The sequence below is a fragment of the Nerophis ophidion genome, linkage group LG10 (assembly GCF_033978795.1).
Source record: "Nerophis ophidion isolate RoL-2023_Sa linkage group LG10, RoL_Noph_v1.0, whole genome shotgun sequence".
Classification (NCBI taxonomy): domain Eukaryota; kingdom Metazoa; phylum Chordata; class Actinopteri; order Syngnathiformes; family Syngnathidae; genus Nerophis; species Nerophis ophidion.
In genome coordinates this window covers 12091377-12113953 of record NC_084620.1, presented here as the reverse complement: position 1 = coordinate 12113953, position 22577 = coordinate 12091377, and the positions used below count along the sequence as shown (strand labels likewise).

The following is a 22577-nucleotide window of genomic DNA, read 5'->3' as shown; positions in this document are numbered from 1 at the left end:
TCAGCAGATGTTTGGGATTTAATGATTCCACTAGAAATGGAAACAATGCATTACTTCTCTCTTTTTCTTTTTGCAGCGTGAGAACCAAAAGCGATTACCTGGTACTCCCGAAGAGGCAGATCAAACCTCTGAAAAAGAAAGCCATGTCTTCAGCCAACCTCCTGTGCCAATCGCCAAACTTGGAGATGTAAAGTACACGTACGCACGTCGTCACTTTTCATGTTTGCTGATCTTCTCTTATTCTTTCTCCACAGTCGTGCCAGGGAGCTTATGGCCAATTCAGGTGATGTTCTTTGTGTTGCTATGACTCGTGCAGCAGCAGGCCAGCGGTTGAAAAGGTCTCCAAGTCAACCATGTTTGCGGTTAAGAGTCAACTTTTGACAAGTTGAGGTTATTTTAAGGCAGCATTCCTCCACAGTAAAAGAAACACTCACTCCAGTTTGTGAACGTGAAGCAAAATATCTCAACTGGTTAACAAATTTCCACACCATAGTTTAATATGGTGTTATTATATCAGAGTAGGATGGTCCAAAAAGTGGCCTAGGGTCCATTTGAAACCCGCAGTAGCATTTTTTTTACTCGCCCCTGACATTGGATATGTTCACACTGCTGGATAGGATGTGCAGTTCAGATTTTTTTTGTCAAATTCAATCTTCTTCTTTTTTATATAGTCCAGAAATACAAATAAACACATTAAATGTTTTTTTTCTCCCTCCCCCAAACAAGTACCTCACAAAAATTATATATATATATATATACAGTCTTGATCAAAAGTTTACATACACTTGTAAAGAACATGATGTCATGGCTTTCTTGCGTTTCCAATACTTTCTAAAACTCTTATTTTTTGTGATAGAGTGATTGAAGCACATACTTGTTGGTCAAAAAAAACATTCTTGAAGTTTAGTTCTTCTATGAATTTATTATGGGTCTACTGAAAATGTGACCAAATCTGCTAGGTCAAAAGTATACATACAGCAATGTTAATATTTGGTTACATGTCCCTTGGCAAGTTTCACTGCAATAAGGTTCTTTTAGTGGCCATCCACGAGCTTCTGGCTGAAATGTTAACCACTCCTCTTGACAAAATTGGTGCAGTTCAGCTAAATTTGTTGGTTTTGTGACATGGACTTGTTTCTTCAGCATTGTCCACACGTTTAAGTGAGGACTTTGGTAAGGCCATTCTAAAACCTTAATTCTAGTCTGATTTAGCCATTCCTTTACCACTTTTGACATGTGTTTGGGGTCTTTGTCCTGTTGAAACACCCAACTGTGCCTAAAACCCAACCTCTGGGCTGATGATTTTAGGTTGTCCTGAAGAATTTGGAGGTACACCTCCTTTTTCATTGTCCCATTTAAAGCATCAGTTCCATTGGTTGCAAAACAGGCCCAGAGCATAATACTACTGCCACCATGCTTGACAGTAGGAATTGGTGTTCATGGGATTAAAGGCCTAACCTTTTCTCCTTCAAACATATTGCTGGGTGTTGTGTCCAAACAGCTCAATTTTTGTTTCATCCGACCACAGAATTTTCCTCCAGAAGGTCTTATCTTTGTCCATACATATATCAGGGTGTTTTTATCTGCTACAGACCCCTCACATAAATTTAGGAAATTAGACATAGGGCAGTTTTGAACGTTTTGTGCTGCGATGTTATAAACACAACACTATACACATAACAATTCTGTTTTTCCATCTATCTAGACTCTAATCCTCCAATCCCAAAATATTGCATAAACAAACGCGATCTAACAAAACTGAAGAAGAGTCATAGCAGCCACCATGGCTGTGAACTTAAAACAGGCAATACAGTTAAACCCTTGTTTATTGCTGTTCTTTTATTTCAAGCCAGACCGTGGTAAATTATTTGCTGCAAAGTATGATTTATTCATTCTAAATAAGATATTTTCATAGCTAGGGCATAAAACTTTCGAAATTATTTTTTTTTTTGAAATTACAAAAGGTTTTAAAAAATGTATTAAAACCCACATAGTCACCTTTACACTCAAAAATATGGTAATGGATGCTGTAAGAGGCTTGGGCAATCAGTGGCCATGGCCCTGAACATTGCACTCTGGTTGGGTCTCATCTAGTTGCCAATACTACTGTAGTATCGATATTTGTAGTTTATATAGCCATTGTAATGCTTAAAATGCTTTATTTAGGCCAAAAATACATATAATATGCTAAAAAAAAATAGGCCCAAAAACATGTGACGTAGTAAAACCGCAAGGGCGATGTGGCGAGGGATGACTCTATGGAAGAGGACATACGGTATGAGAAGAGGAAATTATGGTGGTTTTAGTTTGGACAATATATTTGACAGAAAAATCCCAAACTTAAAAGAAAAGACTCATGGAGATGGCGTAAACACAGACTTAATCATTTACTGATCAAGTTAGAGCTGAGTATGTTGTCAACAAAGTAGCCCGAGGCGGAAACTTGGGACAAAAACTGCCCGATTGTCTTTGTGTGTATCCCGCTTCACTGTGTATAGCACGGGTGTCCAAACGTTTTCCAACATACTGAAAATTCAAAGGATACAGTGTCAACATTGATATTTTAAATTTTTCAACCAACCCATGTACATACAGTTTGCTCATAATTTTTATACACGCAACAAAAAAAGTATAAAAAAACACTTTTACCCCCTTCTCTAAATGTAAAACATTTTTTGGTACGCAAGAAGGCCAGTTCACCTCAAGTATTGTTGACAAATCTGTCTAAATCTGTGTTGGTAATCATTTTTCTGAGATAACCCTTCCAGCTCACAGGTGTGGCATATTAAGATGCTAATTAGACAGGTTTGCCTTGAGGGTAAAAGGCCAATGCAATTTTTGTACTGTCCAACTTCTCAGAGACTATCTCTGAGAAAGATTCCTTGGCTATTCAGAGCTATTGTTGCAGCAGCTGTCTGGGTGGCTGGTTTCAGACCATTTTGGAGTGAAGATGCTTGATGTGGAGGTTTGGGGCTGGTGTGGTTACATGTGGTCTGAGTTGGATGTACTGCCAATTGAGACTGCGCGTTGTAAAAAAATTAACATTCACTTTATCGGAAAACCACTCTGGTGTACATTCCTACAGTCAGAATTACTATTGCACACTCATTCAACCCTTGCAACATCTGCTGTATGATAAAAATACATGTTGTTGGTTCCTTTTATAGTGGCCATCTATTTATTCATCATGTTGTTTAATCAGCATCTTTATATCCCAAATCTGTGAAGTGGATAAATAGTCTCGGCAAAGGAAAAATGCTCACGAGAACAGATATAGACTGCTATTTGAGCGAATTAGGCCTTTTGTGTTCATACCAAAAGTTTTACATATGTTCAACACATGAAAGATGGAAGCAAAAACAAAACCAACATTTTTGTTGAAAGACAAGCGGTAGAAAATGAACAGATGGATGTGAAACACATCTGATAAACTTTTTATCCTTACAATACCCTTGTTATGCTCTTTTCAATTAATCAATCAATCAAAGTTTATTTTTATAGTCCTTAATCACAAATGCCTCAAAAGGGCTTCACAAACCACAACAACATTCTCAAGTTATTCTGTTGCTTTTTCCCCAAAAATATTTTAACTTTCTTTTTTTTTTTTTTCCATTTTCTTGTAGTCTAAAAGTACGACTTTCTTCCCATATTTTTGTACTTAATTCTGATCAAAGCTGCAACAATTGATCTATATATATATATATATATATATATATAGAAAGTCATACTTTTATATACTTTTATATATATATATATATATACATATATAAAAGTACGACTTTCTTCCCATATTTGTGTACTTAATTCTGATCAAGGCTACAACAATTGATCAGAATTAAGTACAAAAATATGGGAAGAAAGTCATACTTTTATTTATATGTATAAATATATATATATATATTGTGTGTGTGTGTGTGTGTGTGTATATATATATATGTGTATATATATATGTGTATATATATTTGTTTACATATACATATGTATATATATATGTGTGTATATATACTGTATATATATACATATATATACGTATATATATATATATATATGGGATATACAGTATACGTATGTATATATGTATGTATGTACTGTATGTATATATATACTGTAAGTATATGTATGCATATATGTAAATATATATACTGTCAGTGTATATATGTATTTATGTATATACTATATATGTATATGTGTATGTATCTATGTATGTTTAAATGTATGTATATACATATATGTATATGTATGTATGTGTGTGTGTATATATATACACATTTGTATGTGTACGTGTGTATATATATGTGTGCGTGTGTAGGTGCGCACATGTGCGTGTGTGTGTATTTTTATGGGCGCCCCCAAAATGGACATAAGGGAGTATGTGTGTGTGTGTGTGTGTGTATAAATAATGAGGTATCACTGATAATGTTATCTTCCTCTTCCAGTAGGGTCTATATTGAAGTTTTTACATATTAAAGGGCTTCAACTCAGAGAATTTACAGTTATAATGAAAAAACATTTGTTTTGACTGCATTTGCAACGTTACGTTACAATAATGTGGAGAAAAGATTAAAATGATAAATTGAGTGCAGTGATTCTAGTCATAGGCACATGGGGAAAAAAATGTTTAGCAATATAGCAACTACAAGAGGTCCTACCATCTTCAAACGCTGAGCTTTATGTGCAGGGCATTGTACACAATAATATTAGCTCATACAGTAGTCAAAAAATATTGCAAAATGTTATAATATTAAAATCCTGATATACTTCTAATGGTTGGCATGTTGAGTCCTGAGTATTGTTTTGTCTTAATGTTTACAAGGCTAGGACTTATCTTGTTTTTTTGGTCTCCTCTCACAGGCTCCAGAAGAGGAACTTACAGTCAAGGTAGACCTTTCATCATATGAACATTATTTTCAGTGATAAGTTGCTCTCACTCAAGTTGGAGGAATTAGACTTTATTCAGTCCCAACCCTTTTCTATGTCTTTGAAATTTGATCATTCATAACTTTACAATTTTTCAAATTTTCAAGCGTTGTTCACTTCCTTTGCTGGCACCATTTTCCAGTGAGGAAAACTAATGACGGACTCTTTCCGTGTTTTTCTTAGTAGTTGCAGTAGTAGTTTATTTTGAACATGTTAAAAACCAAACAACATAAATAATGATTAAAAAAATGTAAAAAAACAATACCGTAGTATAAAAACAAAGACTTAACAATAAAAACACATAATAAATAATGATTAGGATTTTTGTATCCAAAAACGAGTGGGAAGAAATGAAATTAATTTAGTCCCACCCATTATTTATAAATCAACTACCTAGCTTTCTTGTCATTAACATTTACACAATCTTTAAATAACTGGTTTTATTTTGATACATCATTAATAATCTTTACCTCACGTATAAAGACATTTTTAGCAGAAACATACGTCTGTAAACACATATACTATATAGACACATACATAATGAACAATTACTGAGTGACGGTAAAACCAACAAATAAATAAATAAATATCCAAATAATACAAATAGTAATAATGTAAGCACCTTGAGATAGTTTAAAACAATCATTATTTTACATATTTAAAACAAAGTCTTTATATAAATTTTTAAACTGAGCTATGGTTGGACGTTCTTTTAAACCCGCATTCAAAGTGTTCCATGATTTAACTCCACATATAGAAAAACACAAAAGCTTCTTCGTTTCGTGTCTATATCCTGTATTTTTACTTTGGTATATTTTGCATTTCAACAATATCTCTAAATTGTTCCTTTTATTTTCACTTTAGTCAAAATGTTGTGATCTTTTACTATTTGTACATTCATGGATTATTTTCAGAGATGTCTGATACTATCGGACTGCCGATATTATCGGCCGATAAATGCTTTAAAATGTAATATCGGAAATTATCGGTTTAGGTTTCAAAATTATCGGTATCTGTTTGAAAAAGTAAAATTTATGACTTTATAAAAAGCCGCTGTGTACATGGACGTAGGGAGATGTACAGAGCGCCAATAAACCTTAAATGCACGCCCTTTGCGTGCTGGCCCAGTCACATAATAGCTAGGGCTTTTCACACACAAGTGGATGCAAGGCATACTTGGTCAACAGCCATATAACACTGTTACAAATATGCGCCACACTGTAAAACCCACACCAAACAAGAATGACAAACATATTTCGGGAGAACAGCCGCACCGTAACTCAACATAAACACAACAGAACAAATACCCAGAATCCCTTGCAGCACTAACTCTTCATGGGCGCTACAATATACACCCCCCATGCTACCTCCTACCTCCCCCACCTCAACCCCGCCCCTCCCAACCCTGCCCACCTTAACCTCCTCATGCTCTCTCAGTGAGCATGAGGAGGGGTGTATATTGTAGCGCCCTGGAAGAGTTAGTGCTGCAAGGGATTCTGGGTATTTGTTCTGTTGTGTTTATGTAGTGTTACGGTGCGGCTGTTCTCCCGAAATATGTTTGTCATTCTTGAGAAGCCAGTGCTCTCTCACTGGCTTCTCTCAGTGAGAGAGCATGTCCCAAATTCCAAGCTGCTGTTTTGAGGCATTTAAAAATAAAAATGCACTTTGTGACTTCAACAATAAATATGTCAGTGCCATATTGGCATGTTTTTCCATAACTTGAGTTGATTCATTTTGGAAAACCTTGTTACATTGTTTAATGCATCCAGCTGGGCATCACAACAAAATTAGGCATGATAATGTGTTAATTCCACGACTGTTAATATTGGTATCGGTTGATATCGGTATCTGTAATTCAGAGATGGACATTATCGGAATATCGGATATCGGCAAAAAAGCCATTATCGGACATCCCTAATTATTATTATGGATTACGTGTTAAGTACATACAGTTTTGTGATACTCTGATGTTTGTTTTCCAGAACAGTCCATCAAAATGTTCATTCGGGGCCGTCCCATAACCATGTACATCCCCTCCAACATCCAGAATTACGAAGAGCTGAAGATGGAGCCGCCCTCCGAGAGACTGGAGCTGGACTGGATGTATCCACAACTTAAAAGTTGACTGACATGCTGTACTAAAGTGAAAGGGTTCCACCTTGACCCTGTTGCAACAGCTATGGTTACCGGGGGCGGGACTGTCGTGCCAACCTGTACTTCCTCCCGACGGGCGAGGCGGTCTACTTCACCTCCTGCGTCATCGTCCTTTACCACATCAACAAGCGCACACAACGTCACTATCGCAAACACACTGACTGTATCCGCTGGTCAGTGGATGACAACATTCTTTTACTTGATGCCAGTGATTATTATTTCTACTTACTTATACCTGTTTTTTTTTTCTCACAGTCTCACACTCCATCCTGATAAGGTGCGAATAGCGTCGGGCCAAACAGCGGGCGTGGACAAAGATGGCAAGGTCGCTGAAATGAAATCCCTTCTGCCATTGATTTATGATCATCACAATGTTCTTTTCGATGACTTGTGTCATTGTGTCCTGTAGCCCGTGCAGCAGTGTGTTCATATTTGGGACTCGACAACTTTGGTAACCCTTCAGCAGATCGGACTGGGAACTTTCCATAAAGGAATTGGATCTGTTGCCTTTTCCACGATGGTAAGGACAATCCAAACTTTAAAAAAATTTAACTATTACATTAGATACTGTAAGTATTTTACCCCCTCAGATTTTGTAGGATAGGCACAGTGCAGAATCTAAGTGGTAGTTTTATTGTAACAGAGAGACAGAATGAAAAAATTAAATTCACCTGAAAATATAAAAACTTTTTTTTTTTGAATGAAGGAAATACAATAAGTATTTAATCGTAATAAATCACGACGCCTCAGAAAGGGGAAGCAGTGCACTATCAACACCGTGTATGGTGCGGATGGTGTTCTGCTGACCTCAACTGCGGATGTTGTGGATAGGTGGAAGGAATACTTCGAAGACCTCCTCAATCCCACCAACACGTCTTCCTATGAGGAAGCAGTGCCTGGGGAATCTGTGGTGGACTCTCCTATTTCTGGGGCTGAGGTCGCTGAGGTAGTTAAAAAGCTCCTCGGTGGCAAGGCCCCGGGGGTGGACGAGATCCGCCCGGAGTTCCTTAAGGCTCTGGATGCTGTGGGGCTGTCTTGGTTGACAAGACTCTGTAGCATCACGTGGACATCGGGGGCGGTACCTCTGGATTGGCAGACCGGGGTGGTGGTTCCTCTCTTTAAGAAGGGGGACCGGAGGGTGTGTTCCAACTATCGCGGGATCACACTCCTCAGCCTTCCCGGTAAGGTTTATTCAGGTGTACTGGAGAGGAGGCTACGCCGGATAGTCGAACCTCGGATTCAGGAGGAACAGTGTGGTTTTCGTCCTGGTCGTGGAACTGTGGACCAGCTCTATACTCTCGGCAGGGTTCTTGAGGGTGCATGGGAGTTTGCCCAACCAGTCTACATGTGCTTTGTGGACTTGGAGAAGGCATTCGACCGTGTCCCTCGGCAAGTCCTGTGGGGAGTGCTCAGAGAGTATGGGGTATCGGACTGTCTTATTGTGGCGGTCCGCTCCCTGTACGATCAGTGCCAGAGCTTAGTCCGCATTGCCGGCAGTAAGTCGAACACATTTCCAGTGAGAGTTGGACTCCGCCAAGGCTGTCCTTTGTCACCGATTCTGTTCATAACTTTTATGGACAGAATTTCTAGGCGCAGTCAAGGCGTTGAGGGGTTCCGGTTTGGTGACCGCAGGATTAGGTCTCTGCTTTTTGCAGATGATGTGGTCCTGATGGCTTCATCTGACCGGGATCTTCAGCTCTTACTGGATCGGTTTGCAGCCGAGTGTGAAGCGACCGGAATGAGAATCAGCACCTCCAAGTCCGAGTCCATGGTTCTTGCCCGGAAAAGGGTGGAATGCCATCTCCGGGTTGGGGAGGAGACACTGCTCCAAGTGGAGGAGTTCAAGTACCTAGGAGTCTTGTTCACGAGTGAGGGAAGAGTGGATCGTGAGATCGACAGGCGGATCAGTGCGGCGTCTTCAGTAATGCGGACGTTGTACCGATCCGTTGTGGTGAAGAAGGAGCTGAGCCGGAAGGCAAATCTCTCAATTTACCGGTCGATCTACGTTCCCATCCTCACCTATGGTCATGAGCTTTGGGTCATGACCGAAAGGATAAGATCACGGGTACAAGCGGCCGAAATGAGTTTCCTCTGCCATGTGGCGGGGCTCTCCCTTAGAGATAGGGTGAGAAGCTCTGCCATCCGGGAGGAACTCAAAGTAAAGCCGCTGCTCCTTCACATCGAGAGGAGCCAGATGAGGTGGTTCGGGCATCTGGTCAGGATGCCACCCGAACGCCTCCCTAGGGAGGTGTTTAGGGCACGTCCAACCGGTAGGAGGCCACGGGGAAGACCCAGGTCACGTTGGGAAGACTATGTCTCCCGGCTGGCCTGGGAACGCCTCGGGATCCCCCGGGAAGAGCTAGACGAAGTGGCTGGGGAAAGGGAAGTCTGGGTTTCCCTGCTTAGGTTGTTGCCCCCGCGACCCGACTTCGGATAAGCGGAAGAAGATGGATGGATGGATGGATGGATAAATCACGACTGAGTATTTGGTGGAGAAACCCTAGTTAGCAAGCATATAGGTCCGATGTTTCTTGCAAGTTGGCCTGCATGGTTGTGAACATATCAGAAGGGATTTTAGTAGGAGAAAAGCCCAAAGTATAATTTTTTTCACCTCCATCAGGTTTTCCTGGTGGGGAAGTAGGTAGGGGCGTGGTTGATATGACATCACCGTATATATGACATAAAAATGTGGATTTGGAAGGATGCATATATTTTCTTTAAAAAGGATAAACAAATTTTGTATGTATATTCAAAAACACATATTAGTGGTATTAGTTATTAATAATACCATTAAATATATTCATATTAAAAAAAATTCTTATATCATCACAATCACAATTAGCTTTAACACAAAGAATTCGGCTTGTTATAGCTCTCTTTGTTCAAAGCAGTTTCAACTGTTGCTTATTACAAAAGGTAACACTTTATTCTGCCCTCACTGAAAGTTGCAATTTGGTTTGCCAAATATGTAAACAGTCCTTTGAATTAGATTTGACAAAAAATACTTGACGTGTTTTGTTGATATTCTTCACAATAAAGTCACTGTAAAACTAAGCACTCTAAATTGTTATGATCCGCTGCCTGAATCATATCATGTTCAGGTTTTGAGTCTGTTTTGTATTATGTTCTGCTGTTTGCCTTAGTTCCTGGTTGCACTTCCTTGTTTGTTCTGTCACCATAGTAACGTATTATTTTTACCTGCTGCGGTTTCCAGACGCACACCTGTTTTTATTAATCACTGCCCTTATTCAAGCCTAGCTTTTCCGTTGATTCGACCTTGCTTACTAATTTGTGTTTCACAACAGTGACAACTCTGATTCCAGATCTGTACTTGCTAGCTTCCACGCTAAGCCTTTGCTCCTCTAGCTCCCATGCTAGTAGTTTTGTTTTGCCTATTGCAAGTTTTTCTGTTCATAGTCTGTTTTAATATTAAATAAATGATTTGTTCCTTACCTTCACGCTGTTTCCGAGCCGGACTGCACCCTGAGAAAACGAACCCGCATCACGATGCCACGCAATCGTTACACTTAATAAAGTACATTATATAAACACATGAAGTGCACCAAACATGTAGGAATCACGTTATGTTATTATATATATTATGAACTACAAAATGGCAGCGCCTGTAATTGCTTCTTTTACCTATTATGTGGTTCCCACTCCTGTCTGCTCCTGCTAAATCTTGTATAGGCCCAGTCATGTGATTATTTGTAGAACACCTACTCCAAACCTGCATGATTTCCATGAGAACCTCATGACCCATGGAATTCCTGCAAAAACGTCAGCCTCTAGTCCAGAGTGAAAGCGATTGATTGTTATCCTGTACTTTTTAAATTTATGAATAACTATGTTAATAGTAATCTCATTCTCAAAAAGCTTTTTGTTGATGTTCGTGTAGTCTATTCCAGTCTTGTGAAGTTCTACACTCGTTCATTACCAACTCTTTGGTCTTACCTCTTGTGACGTTGAAAAGGTTTAAATGAAAGAGACGGTTTCTGTGACAGTTGACTTGTCCACTTAATTAGTTGAGAGTATGTTTCTAAAGGAGCAGGACTAATTTGTGTGCTTCATATACACACAATTGGTTTGTGGGGGCGAAAATGCCTGCTTATTATTAGGGGATCAAATACTTGTACTCAATCAAATACAAATTGATTTAAAACATTTATTTACTGTTTTTTATTCTGAATTTGTGCTACATTATATCGCTCCATGCTACAATAAACCTAACAAAACTATTCTGGAAAGTCAATGTGTCTGTAAGGAGCTAAACTTTCAAACAGATCAAATACCTTGACAAAATAAACAGATTTGCAGTCTTTAGTCAATCACCTTAATGATGTAACCTTAGTGTACACATCTTTTATTTTGTTTTCAGGATTCTGGTGTTTTCCTTTGTGTGATTGATGACTCCAATGAACACATGTTGTCTGTATGGGACTGCACCAAAGGCACAAAGCAAGCGGAGGTCAAGGTAGAAGTGAAAAGGGGAAGCAAACTGCTATGTTCTCTGTTGCAAGTGGATTTCATGTCTAGAAGAAGAACATACGTTTTCTTTCCGTGCAAAAAGGCAGCTTGGTTCCGGACGTCCCAGCGCTGACCCAGTGTATAAACATACAGGATGGTACGAGTGGAACAAGATAATTATACCCGCCCATCCCCTTTGGATCGCTTTGGGATAGTACATATGTCACCTTACAGAATGTGCATGAATGAGCTTTTTGTGTTTGAATGTAGCCTACATCTTGCAACATGGCGAGAAACATCTGCCAGACATGCTGAAAGCTTCATTAAGACTTAATAGAAGTTTTCTTTGGCCAGCTGCAACAACATGAACTAATGTAGGAAACATAGTAGACCTGTAGCCTTGTGTTTGGCAGTGGTAATGCTTTACTTGATGTGCAACATGCTTAACAGAGTTACATTGAGGTACATCACATGTCAGAAAAAGAATAAGAAGAATCAGGTTTTTTTTAATCCAACCTTTTTTCAATGTCTCAGCTTCTACTGCTATTTTGTTTACTTCCTGTGCTTAGCATGTGCTATGTTAAAGGGGAACTGCTCTTTTTTGAAAATTTTGCATATCATTCATAATTCTTATGTAAGACAAGCGCACACATACTTTTACTTTTCTATGCATTCTAAATAGTAAATAAATGAGAGCAAAAGTCAGCTCACAATGGAGCCTGTGAAAGTCACTCTATTCCGCCTATAAAGCGCTTTAAAAAATACATACACACTGTAACTGTACATGTAATGTAGTAACAGGCACATTCAGACTAACATGGAATATTTATTTATTTTTGTCATTTTAGGCATTCAGCAGTGCATTAATTTCACAAACAAATCACAACGTTCACTTTTCCCTTCAGCAACATCACTGGTTACTACTAACTGCAGACATCATGAGAGCCAACAAATATAATGAACCATATATATATGTATATATAGATGTATATATAGATATATATATATATATCTATATATACATCTATATATACATATATATATATATATATATATGTATACATATACATGATATCTATATAAATAAATAAATGTACAGTATATATATATATATAAAGTTAATATATATATATTTATATACTTGTGTGTATATATGTATAAATATACATATTGATTTATATATATTTAAATATATACACACATATATATATAAATAAATATGTATATTACTACACATACACGTATATATGTATAAATGTACATATTGATTTATATATGTGTGTATATATGTATATATATGCATATATACACATATAAATCAATATGTATATTTATACATGTATAAACACGTGTATATGTATATATATATACATACACACACATATATATAAATAAATATGTATATTTATACATGTATACACAGAAATATACACATATATATAATGAAGTTATAAATGCGTGTGTGTGTGTGTGTGTATATCAAATATATATATATATATATATATATATATATATAGACACACACACAGACACACACATTTATAACTACATTCACAAAGGGTCAAAGTTCAACAAAATCTGTCAAGCTGACATGACCTAGTTAGAACAAAGAGTCAACACTTTGCAACTTAGGGTAGTCACAGATGAATGAAGTCCTTCTTGCAGCAGGCCAACTAGCTAGAGTGGGTCTTTGGGATGACCGATCACACGTTAGTGTTTCCAGAAAGCTAAGGATTTATTACTTTTCTATTTTTTATACTTTTTTTTTTTTTTTTTTTGAGAACAGTATCCACTGTAGTGCACATTTGATTTTAGTTTGTTTGTTATGTCTGCGTTACTAAATTTTTAAAAATCTACTTCCGGATAACTAGTGAAAGATCCCCTATATAGCGGCGTAATTGGGGCCCTCTGCAAAATTTTATTTGGAGGCTCTCCCCTCCGTTACAATTTGTTTCTCACTTTTTTTTCATTTTTCCGTGGAACAATTTTTATCTTTTTTAATCAAACTTGAACTTGATTTAATGCATGTTTTGTATTAAATTGTTTAATAATTATTTGTTACAGTGCAAATTTACAATTTGACATCATTAAAACATCAAATTATAAACCAACTACAACGAGGATTTCAAACCAGTACCATCTGCTTTGCAAAACAAGCATTACTGTGTGCACAATGAGTGCCAAATTTCATATCAAGTGCGCGTCCTCCGTTTAGGGCAGGCCAGCTCTATGACAGCAGTTTTTAGAAATCTGCTTAAAAAAAATTGTGTTTTCCAAATGTTTTAAACCAAACTTAAATGGCCGTGTTGTACACCATTGGGAAGCAAGGTGATGTTTACTTTGTGTATGTTTTCTATATTTGTGATGTAATAACTTCAAGGTTTGTGTGTTCTCTATACAAACCGGCATTATGGGTTATCATAACAGCTGCCCCCAGAGGAAAAGCTTGTTTTTGTCCTTACATGAAATTTGGTTTCAACACGGAGCTTTGTTTCATTGTCGGCTCATTTTTGTTGTTGTCTTTGAAGACCACCAACGAGGCAGTGTTTGCCGTTGAGTTTCACCCTGCTGACAGCACCAACATCATCACCTGTGGTAAATCCCACGTCCATTTCTGGACTCTAAGCTCGGGCCAGTTTACCAAGAAGCAAGGCATCTTTGGAGTAAGGCGCCCTTTACGTCACTTTCACTTTTATAACGGTGTGTTTGCGTGTAAGATACCGGTAAATGCAGAATCCAGAGCGCAAACAGAAGTGAAATTCCAATGGAGCTAAGAAAGGTGTTGTTTTGTTTTCAGAAATACAAGAAGCCCAAGTTTATCCAGTGCTTTGTGTTTAGCCTGACTGGTGAGGTTCTGACGGGAGATTCGGAGGGAAACATCCTGACATGGGGCAAGTCTGCCGCAGATATCAAAACTCTTGGCAAAGGAGCCAAAGGTCAGTACTGGACCTAATATCCATTTAATCATTACAACTGAAGGCTGGGAAAGGGTGAAGAAGTGGCCTAAGACCAGGAAATTACTGAGAAGCCTACCCCACTACCCAGACCTGACGAAATGGAAGAAAATGGATGGATGTGTTGCCAGTTATGTGTTTTTACTTCATTCACACAACACTTTGTGTCTGCTTTTGCCCACATTTCTAGAAACCTTCCAGATTATGCGACAGACCAAAGCCCACGAAGGGAGCGTGTTTACCCTTTGCATCCTGCAGGACGGTGCTGTGTTAAGTGGTGGGAGCAAAGACCGCAAGATCATCCGCTGGAGCGCCGACCTTGCGCCAGAGCGAGAGTGTGAGGTGAACCTGGGAAAATATAATAAATGTTAATTACTTAAAAACTACAACAATAGTGAAATTAAAAAAAAACATTTTGCAGCAAAAAAGTAGACCAAATGAATGAAACAAGTTTGGGGTGTTATTTATCACCTGACTTCTGCTAGCATGCCCTGTGTCTAATGGCTGTTGCTACCTAATCATGCATGTTCCCATATTGGCTTTGTTGTGTTGTAATGAAATGGTGTGGACAAGGTGGGGGGGCTGGATAAAATCACTAGTCCATTTTAGAATAACGTATTTCCTTGAATTGCCGCAGGGCCTATAGTATGCGCCTGCCTTGAATTACTGCCGGGTCAAACTCACTTCCCAAAATAATTAGCGCATGCTTAGTATTACCGCCTGGTCAAACTCGTGACGTCATGAGTGACACTTCCCCTGTCATCACTTTCAAAATGGAGGAGGCTGATTTCCATACCGGTAATTTGAAATCGCATAAAGGGAAGAGGATTAAGTGCTATTCAGTAGGATTTAAGGTGCAAGCTTACATTACACTCAAATTTTTACTGCATACCTTTGGTAAGTGCCGGAGGGAGAAGAGGTTTTAAAATAATTAGCGCATGCTTACTTTTACCGCATGCCTTTGGTAAGCGCAGGAGTGAGAAAAGGTTTTAAATTAATTAGCGCCTTGGCGGCAATTCAAAGAAATACGGTAAATAAGGTATTTTTGAATACCTTAGAAAAACGTAATGGCACTAACAAAAAGTTTGCAGCACAAACGTTCGGAACTAATTTGTAAAAGTATTTCAAGGATGTAAAGCACAAATGGAGGGGGAAAAACAAAAAAGCATAATGTAGCGAGGACAAATGTAAATGTTGGCACATATAACACTAATAATACTGTTTGTCTTGCACCCTATTAGAACGTTTGAAAAATGTAATTGATTTGCAGTTTTATCTCTAAATCATTAGCATATCCATGTTAGATTCGGTTGCCTGGCGACTTACCTACTCAGTGGCCTAGTGGTTAGAGTGTCGCCCTGAGATTGGTAGGTTGTGAGTTCAAGCCGAGTCATACCAAAGACTATAAAAATGGAACACATTACCTCCCTGCTTGGCACTCAGCATTATAGGTTGGAATCGGGGGGGAAATGGTAAATGGGTTGTACTTGTATAGCGCTTTTCTAAATCACCAAAATGATTCCCGGGCACGGCCACCGCTGCTGCTCACTGCTCCCCTCACCTCCCAGGCGGTGAACAAGGGGATAAGTCAAATGCAGAGGACACATTTCACCACACCTAGTGTGTGTGACAATCATTGGCACTTTAACTTTAACTTAACTTTAACTGACCAGTCTAGCCTCTCGCCCAAAATCAGCTGAGATAGGCTCCAGTTTACCAGTGATCCCCTTAATGAGGATAAGCTGTATAGAAAATGCATGGATAGATGTTGGATTAGCCTTTTAGGAAAATTACTCAAAATGTCCCTGACATAATTATTTTTTTCAGTATGTTAACAGGATTAATTAAACTGTTTTGTCCAGATTCCGGAGGAGTTTGGTGCGGCCCGCACCATTGCTGATATGGACGGTGAGGAAGTGTTAGTGGGAACAACAAGAAACGCCATCCTCAGAGGCACCTTCTCTGAGGGATTTGTGGCCGTTGTGCAAGTAAGCACATCACCTCACTTTGTACTTTTGACCGAAAGTTCAGCTAACAAGACTAACTTGTCTATGCTCATCTCTTAGGGTCATGTGGATGAGATGTGGGGACTCGCGACACATCCTTCCCTCAACGTCTTCCTCTCCTGTGGCCATGACAGGCAGGTGTGTGTATGGAACACTGAGGAACACAAGCTGGACTGGTCCATCACCCTTGAGGTATGCAACACATTGTTTTGCTGTACATAAAAAGCCTGTAATGCAAGGCAATGTCGTCCCGTATGTTCTTCAGGACTATGGATTGTGTGCTGATTTCTGTCCAAATGGATCAGTGGTTTCAGTTGGCCTCAGCACAGGAAGGTAGCTTGGGCAAACATGTTCGGGCAGTAAAAGCTGTGTTAATTAACATGATTGCTAAGTGTGGCTTGTTTTTATTGTCGCCACCAACAGATGGGTGGTCCTGGACTTGCTGACGAGAGAAGTCATCGCTGATTTTGTTGACGGGAACGAGCAGCTGTCCGTCATGAGGTACTCTCCTGGTAAGACACTGACCCATTAGCTCGTCGGACAAAAGTCCAAACTACATTGCAGTATTATAAAACATGTTTGCAGATGGCAGCTGTCTGGCTGTGGGCTCACATGACAACTTTATCTACATCTACAATGTGACAGAAAATGGTCGGCACTACACTCGCTTTGGGAGATGCAATGTAAGCTACATCATATTTGTTATTGTGGTTATTTACACATTTCATTTTATTGTGTTTTTGTTGTATATTATTTGCCAGCACATATGTTGCTGGGTTTCAAATGGAATACTTCCATCAGTAGATTTCAATAAGTACTGTGTACTGTCTGTTACTGTGCACTGCATTTTTAATTACTTCTCAGTTTGAATGCACTGAAAAGACTGGTGGCCAGATCTAATAAAAGTTTGCATATATATATATATATATATATATATATATATATATATATATATATATATATTTTATGGGTGTGGGAAAAAATCGATCCGAATACGAATCGAATCGTTTACGTTGTGTGATTCAGAATCGATTTTCATTTTTAAAAAATCTATTTTCTTATTTATTTTTATTTTACTTTAATTTTTTTTTTTTTTTTTTTTTTAATCAATCCAACAAACCATTACACAGCAATACCTTAACAATGCAATCTAATTCCAAAACCAAACCTGATCCAGCAACACTCAGAACTGCAATAAACAGAGCAATTGAGTGGAGACACAAACACGACACAGAACAAACCAAAAGTAATCAAACAGAAATGAATATTATCAACAACAGTATCAATATTAATTATAATGTCAGCATAGCAGTGATTAAAAATCCCTCACTGACATTATCATTAGACATTTATAAAAATAATAAAAAAGAACAATAGTGTCACAGTGGCTTACACTTGCATCGCATCTCATAAGCTTGACAACACACTGTGTCCAATGTTTTCACAAAGATAAAATAAGTCGTATTTTTGGTTTGTTTAATAGTTAAAACAAAATTAAATTATTGCAATCAGTTGATAAAACATTGTCCTTTACAATTACTGTATAAAAGCTTTTTTTTTTTTTTTAAATCTACTACTCTGCTGGCATGTCAGCAGACTGGGGTAGATCCTGCTGAAATCCTATGTATTGAATGAATACAGAATCGTTTTGAATCGGAAAAATATAGTTTTTGAATCGAGAATCGAATCGAATCGAAAAAATCGATATATTATTGAATCGTGAGCCCAAGAATCGATATTGAATCGAATCGTGGGACACCCAAAGATTCACAGCCCTGATATATATATATATATATATATATATATATATATATATATATATATATATATATATATATATATATATACATATATATATATATATATATACATATATATATATATATATATATATATATATATATATATATATACAGTGTTAGGGGTGTAATTTACACAAAAAGTTTGGTTCGGTACATACCTCAGTATAGAGGTTACGGTTCGGTTCATTTTCGGTACAGTGAGAAAACAACAAAATGTAAATGTTCTGGTTATTTATTTACCAAATTTGTAAACAATGGCTTTATCCTTTTAACATTGGGAACACTATAATAATTCTGTCCACTTTAATCAACGTTAAACTGCCTCAAATTGTTGCTCAGATTAAATAAAATGACAAAACTTTTCTTCTCCGTAAAAAAAGTGCAACATTAAACAGTTTCAAGTCAACTCATCATGCTTAATTTATTACAGCATTTGGGAAGCCTGTAGTTTATTTTTATTATGTAAATGTTATATTTTTATCAACATGTGATAGCAGGGACCCTGCCATTCAAGCTTTTCTGTCCATAAAACACACACACACACACACTGCAAAATGAGTTAACGTTACGCTAAAAGATAATTAGCCTTCACCTCAAGCCAGAACTGCGAGCGAGCTGAGCTGCAGTTTAAGTTTCTAGAAAGTCAACGGTCTCATAGTGATGTTAGTAGTAGTTGACTGGGAGGTGTTTATTATCATTTGGGGAGAGTACGCTGCCTTATGCTCACCTGCTAAACACCTATCTGCTGGACGCTGAAGCATTTACTACATGCGCTCTGAATACGTACCGCTGATTTGCTGTTACCGCTCTGAATAAGCACTGCTGATTGGCTGTTACCGCTATATATGTAACCAATCAGATAGTTGTGTGGGTGGGACAATGCTGGGTGCTGAGACAGAGGCAGAAGAAGCAAAGCAGCTTGTTAAGACTTTAGCTTAGAAACTCGTTCGGTACACCCCCGTACTGAACCGAAACCCCCGTACCGAAACGGTTCAATGCAAATACCCCCTTATGTGTGTATGTGTATATATATATATATATATATATATATATATATATATATATATATATATATATATATATATATATATGTATGTATGTATGTATATATATATGTATATATGTATATATATATATATATATATGTATGTATGTATGTATGTATGTATGTATATATATATATGTATGTATGTATGTATGTATATGTATATATATGTATGTATATATATATGTATATATGTATATATATATATATACATACATATATACATACATATATATATATATATATATCCATCCATCCATTTTCTACCGCTTATTCCCTTTCTGGGGTCGCGGGGGTGCTGGTGCCTATCTCAGCTACAATCGGGCGGGAAGGCCGATTGTATCATATAATTATTTTGCGTTCGCAATGTGATTTATCAAGGCTAAAAGTGTTCTGCGGCCACACGCCTGAAATGTTCATGCAAACTGGTACAGTTAAACAGAAATAGCTGTGAGAAAGGAGGCGATCGATCGGCAAAGACAGACAATAGAGAGAGAATGTTCCATCTGTGTGCATGTCAACATATTTGAACTGTCAAAAAAATAGACTTTTATTCTATTCAGCAATATTATTTTATAATTTTAGAGCTGCTGGATCAATTAAGAGGCTGGTCAAAACAAATTCAATGATTTGTTTTGGTGTCTACCCCAGGGCACCTGTGGCTACTGATGTAGCTTACCACCACCAGGTGTGAATGAATGTTGAGTCCCATTTCTCTGTGAGCACTTAGAGTGTCTAGAAAAGCGCGATATAAATCTAAGTTATTATTATTATTGGTGTCTGCTTGTGTTTTTAATGGTGTTTGTTTTTTTTCAAATATAATTGTAATATTTAAAATAATATTTGAAAAAAAAAACACCATTCATCCATGGATGGATGGATGGATGTTTTTTTCAAATATTATTCTAATATTATTCTAATAGTAGGGCTGTCAAAAATAACGAGTTAACTCATGTCACAACAACATTTTTGCATACACAAGTTAATCACACAATGTATTTTGACCGTACATGCTTCTCTACCTGAACCGCAGATAGTTACCTGAAATAAGGCGCGAGTTGTTATAAGGGCAGTGATGAAATCAGTGCATATGTCAGTGCAAAGATGAGTTAGGAGACTCCGACTGATGTGCTCACTGGGAGATTTCCCTTCAAAATACACCCCAATGGGACTTTAGACAAAACTGTTGCCTCCAGTAGTTTTGAGCCAAAAAATGTCACGGATTTAAGTAAAACATTTAAAAAATTTTACTGGATGACAGTCTGACAATAAAATTGCATTAGTGTCCAAATATTGGGATGTTCTTGAAGTTGATTTAAATAATACAAGTAAGTAATTAAACTGTGATTAATCATCATCAACCCAAAAGTAATCATATTAAAAACAAATTAGCTGAACGTAGCATACTACTGTGATATGTTGATGTTTATCTCATCAGGGCCACTCCAGCTTCATAACTCACTTGGATTGGTCCAAAGATGGGGGCTACATTATGTCGAATTCAGGCGACTACGAGATCCTCTACTGTAAGTGACTTCACTTGCATTTAAGTGCATGTTAGTGCAGTGTCATTGTGGTGTATGTTAAATAATGCAATTGTTGCATTCTCTCTATCAGGGGACATTGCTGCAGGCTGCAAATTGTTGAGGAATCGCTTTGAGAGCAAAGACAGGGAATGGGCCTCCTACACCTGCGTTCTGGGCTTCCATGTCATGGGTTAGAGATCAAACCGGAGGAGCGCCACTGCTATGAACGAGTTGAAAGAGACCTTTGGTTGCTCTGTTGCAGGTGTGTGGTTGGAGGGCTCTGACGGCACCGACATAAACGCGCTGTGTCGTTCTCACAGCGAGAGCGTGGTGGCGGTGGCCGACGACTTCTGCAAAGTCCATCTCTTCAAGTACCCTTGTCCCAAACCTAAGGTAATGTACATGCCGCACTAATAGTTATAAGGTTGGGATTTAAGATAACCAGGTGATTTTTAAACATAATATTAGACAAGAAAATAATTGCATAAAATGGCAATAAAATTAATTTAAAAATATATATAATACTTTGTCACCTATAACCAGAGGTGGGTAGAGTCCCCAAAAATTGTACTCAAGTAAGAGTACCGTTACTTTAGAATAGTATGACTCAAGTAAAAGTAGTCACTAAAATAATTAGAATAAGTAAGTATTCTATGACAAAAATACTCAAATATTGAGTAACTTGTGAGTAACTTCTTATTTATTTAGTAGCTATTTCTTAAGGGTTATTGGACTAAATTTATAGGTAATGTGAGTATGCATATGTAAAACAAAAAATGATATCCAATTATTGCACAATGTTTTCTCTAGTTGGAAGTGCATGGAATTATTGTCGGCTGAAATGTGAACATTTCTACTGACACAGATGACAGCACATGATATACGTGTTCTTTTTAGTTGTTTGAAAGTAATCATTGAAGAATTGTGCTGAATGGCCAACGTCGCGTTTTACAGTCTGTACGTTCCTTTGCACTAAACCAGTCTGATTTGCCAAATAATTAAGTTTCTTCTAATTTCGCATCCACATGTGAAGTTCTAGTTTTCATCCTATTATCTCGAATGTGACTGTTGGCCATCTGCAGGGTGCCTCTCATAAACTAGCGAGCGATTGTATTCTTTTCAGTTTGTTTAGGTATGTTGAATTGTAAATACAATAGAAGCGAGTGCTACATGCTAATAAGCTATCGCTAGTAACTTTCAAGCTCCAGATCTAACAGATTAGTATAAATTTCCATTGCAATGCAGTTTTGTTGGTAATATGTTAAAAAACACTTGTGGTTATTAGGCTCATCAGAGACATACAAAAAGATCGCTTTTTAGTCGACTGTTTTAGGAGGTTTCTGTTTACCAATCATCTCAAACCGCTGGTGTCATGTCACATAATTAAATTGTATAATTTTGGGAAATTCTGACACTTTTTCAACAATTAGGTTTCTATTTTATCATACCAGTGGCTTGTTATTCCAAGCCAGGGTCGGAAAAGCTGACATTGGATTGGCGAAACAGAGTCACGTGTCAGTGCTTGCCGGAAGAAGGCTGGCTGAAAAATTAGTTTGTCTTCGCAAAAAAAAAAAAAAAAAATTAAAGAGTTCATCTTCGTAAGCCTTAATCAATAGAATATAAGTAACTATGATATAAACATATGTAACGATCGTAATGAAACTTCATGTGACGGAGTAAAAATGGTGTTTATTCTTCACAAAAAT

The 22577-nt window shown here is 37.6% G+C and overlaps 1 protein-coding gene across 4 annotated transcripts in view; it reads left to right on the top strand.

Moving 5' to 3' along the window:
- Window positions 1–22577, top strand: part of eml3 (EMAP like 3) — a 48913-nt gene that overhangs the window by 19116 nt on the left and 7220 nt on the right. For all 4 annotated transcript variants that reach the window (XM_061912383.1, XM_061912385.1, XM_061912384.1 and 1 more), the window contains 19 exons: window positions 77–187; window positions 255–283; window positions 4852–4878; window positions 6900–7020; window positions 7095–7244; window positions 7327–7396; window positions 7481–7591; window positions 11450–11545; window positions 14067–14201; window positions 14336–14474; window positions 14683–14834; window positions 16355–16480; window positions 16559–16690; window positions 16764–16831; window positions 16922–17010; window positions 17084–17181; window positions 20784–20871; window positions 20963–21061; window positions 21134–21264. In XM_061912383.1, the coding sequence (XP_061768367.1) occupies window positions 77–187; window positions 255–283; window positions 4852–4878; window positions 6900–7020; window positions 7095–7244; window positions 7327–7396; window positions 7481–7591; window positions 11450–11545; window positions 14067–14201; window positions 14336–14474; window positions 14683–14834; window positions 16355–16480; window positions 16559–16690; window positions 16764–16831; window positions 16922–17010; window positions 17084–17181; window positions 20784–20871; window positions 20963–21061; window positions 21134–21264 (1972 nt within the window). The remainder of the gene's footprint in view (window positions 1–76; window positions 188–254; window positions 284–4851; window positions 4879–6899; window positions 7021–7094; window positions 7245–7326; window positions 7397–7480; window positions 7592–11449; window positions 11546–14066; window positions 14202–14335; window positions 14475–14682; window positions 14835–16354; window positions 16481–16558; window positions 16691–16763; window positions 16832–16921; window positions 17011–17083; window positions 17182–20783; window positions 20872–20962; window positions 21062–21133; window positions 21265–22577) is intronic.